This window comes from Gadus macrocephalus, chromosome 11 (assembly GCF_031168955.1).
Source record: "Gadus macrocephalus chromosome 11, ASM3116895v1".
In the NCBI taxonomy this organism is placed as follows: domain Eukaryota; kingdom Metazoa; phylum Chordata; class Actinopteri; order Gadiformes; family Gadidae; genus Gadus; species Gadus macrocephalus.
Window position 1 is genome coordinate 9,516,383 of NC_082392.1, and position 2,500 is coordinate 9,518,882.

At 49.4% G+C, this 2,500-nt stretch overlaps 1 protein-coding gene across 1 annotated transcript in view; it reads left to right on the forward strand.

The window, feature by feature from the left end:
- The window catches only part of LOC132467083 (glutamate receptor ionotropic, kainate 5-like), a 9,768-nt gene that overhangs the window by 1,550 nt on the left and 5,718 nt on the right, over positions 1 to 2,500 (forward strand). Inside the window, exon 2 of the mRNA XM_060064168.1 lies at positions 203 to 367. Coding sequence (XP_059920151.1) covers positions 203 to 367 — 165 coding nt within the window. The remainder of the gene's footprint in view (positions 1 to 202; positions 368 to 2,500) is intronic.

Here is a 2,500-nt window from a genome sequence, read left to right on the forward strand (position 1 = left end):
TCACCCTATCCACCCCCACAATTTCCATTAAAACCCCCTCTTCCACCCCAGCATCCTCACCGCCACTAGCATCAAAATGCCCACCATCACCAGCACTCCCCCTAACCACTACCCCCACCACTCCCCACCAGCACCGTCCCCACCACCACCAGCACCCTCCACGTCCCCCTCAACCCCTCTCTTGTTGTCCCCGCGCCCGTAGCGGCCATCCTGGACGACCAGTCGGTGTGCGGCCGCGGGGAGCGGCTGGCCCTGGCCCTGGCCAGGGAGAACATCAACAGCGTGATGGAGGGCCCGTCGCGCGCCCGCGTGGAGGTGGACATCTACGAGCTGCAGAAGGACTCCCAGTACGACACCACCGACACCAGTGAGTGGAGCCATGGGGTCCACGGGAGGCCAGGAGAACCCTTCCACTTTGCATAGGAACCATAATGTGGTGGGAAGGTAGCGGGTTCGATCCCGAGGGCCAGCAGCTTACCTGCAGGCGTCCTTGAGCAAGATGCCTGACTGCTACTTCACTTTGGATGAAGGTGTCTGCTCATGAGCCAATGTTCACCATGAAGGAACATGAAGTACAAAGAACATGCATGACTTCATCCCTCAACCAAAATCCCCGTAGAAATGTGCATAGGGCGCAGCAGAAGGGGGCGGCGGTGGGGTAAGAATATGAGGCGAGAAGACGGCTTTCACAGCTGATGATAGGTTCTCAATGATAGATTTGATTTGTAAAGAGAGACCACTGAAACAACCTCACCCTCTCCCTGTTTTTCTCTGCCATTGAGAAGTGATGTATTATATGCACCGGTGATTGACAGGCAAGATGGATTCCCGGACCATTTAGGGAAGAGATACCGCGACGGGTCCCCCCAATGAACAGGAATTTGCCGGGAGTTGTCAAAAATGTCAATTGTCTCATATAGAGGCCTGCGCCGTCAAAATAGATATCCTCACAGCGCTAACGCCTGATGGATGGCTAGCCATTTCTCACCAATTACACTCAGATACTAACTCTTAAATCTCACCTGCAGAACCTTGAAGTCTGTATTCTGCATTGAACATTTTTCACTCATCTCATCTTCTCATTGGCAAAAGATACAGAAAAGACAATGAACATTGATCGACATGACTGCTTACCTTTAATTAGCCGAGCATAGGAACGGACATTGATTAACCCCTAAACTATACTGGCTGTGGTCAAAACACACTCACACAAAACACTCAGGATGTGATATAAAAAATATACATCACAAATGTTTTCATTATGTTCTAAGCAGATAGTATATCCCTAAACAACAATAAAATTGCAAGTGTCACTTACTTAATCTCTTTTCTTAAGCAATTTGTTCAGTTTTATTTCTTTATCAGTCAAATCGCTATAAAGATCTTAATAACACTTCCTAGCAGAGTTACAAAACCCTGGCGTTGTAAAGTAGAACCATAAAAGAAATGGGCTGCTGGTTGCTGTGAATCTTCCAAACAGGCAGCTAGGTGAATAAAACCTTTGATGAATGTGTCCATGCTAGTAATGTAGCGCTCACAGTGCTACTCGCCACATAGAGGAACACCATTAGCAAGCGGCCTGGTGCCAACCGCATGTGACTTTACGGTCACTTTATCATGTTGATGATGAGGTGCATAAAGTAGTCATCTTTTTAAATTTGCGACCATAGAAAAATCTTTCAACACTATTTTAAACTCCCACTTTCCGCTTGATTTCGGTTGACGTGACATTTTAAACAGTTCATTGGTCGCCCGCATTCAACCGAAGCGAGGATTTTATTGAAACCAGCAGAGACGCCTGTCAGTCCCGTAAATGTTATCACGCATGACTACAAGACAGAAGGGCACTTGAGCAGGCCCAGTGAGCCCTAACTGCTTATTAAATGCACCCAATACCCAGCGGAGGACCGGCTGCACCAAATAGAAACAATAAAAGCAAAGGAAGACTGATGGTATCAAATCAAGCCAACGACCAGGTAACGACGGCCCTCCTGACGGACGGGCCACGGCGTCCCACGGTGGGCTGAGCAGAGGAGAGGCTAACCGCACGGACCCGTCCTGCCAGGTCGATGCCCCGCCACCAGCTACTGCCCAAATGTCTGTCCCTGCATGGGAGGCTTTGTGCGCATATGTGCATGCATGAGTTGTGGGTTTGTGTGTGTGTGTGTGTGTGTGTGTGTGTGTGTGTGTGTGTGTGTGTGTGTGTGTGTGTGTGTGTGTGTGTGTGTGTGTGTGTGTGTGTGTGTGTGTGTGCGCGTGTGTGTCCTTGGCAAGGAGTCAAACAGCACTGACGGGAGTGTTTGCCGGTGGGATTTTTTGTTCTCTGTGTCAGACATCTCCTCATCTCAGCGGTCCGAAACTAGTGTGTTTGTGTGTATGTGTGTGTGTGTGTGTGTGTGCGTGTGTGTGTGTGTGTGTGCGTGTGTGTGTGTGTGTGTGTGTGTGTGTGTGTGTGTGTGTGCGTGTGCGTGTGCATGTGCGTGTGTGTGTGTGTGTGTGT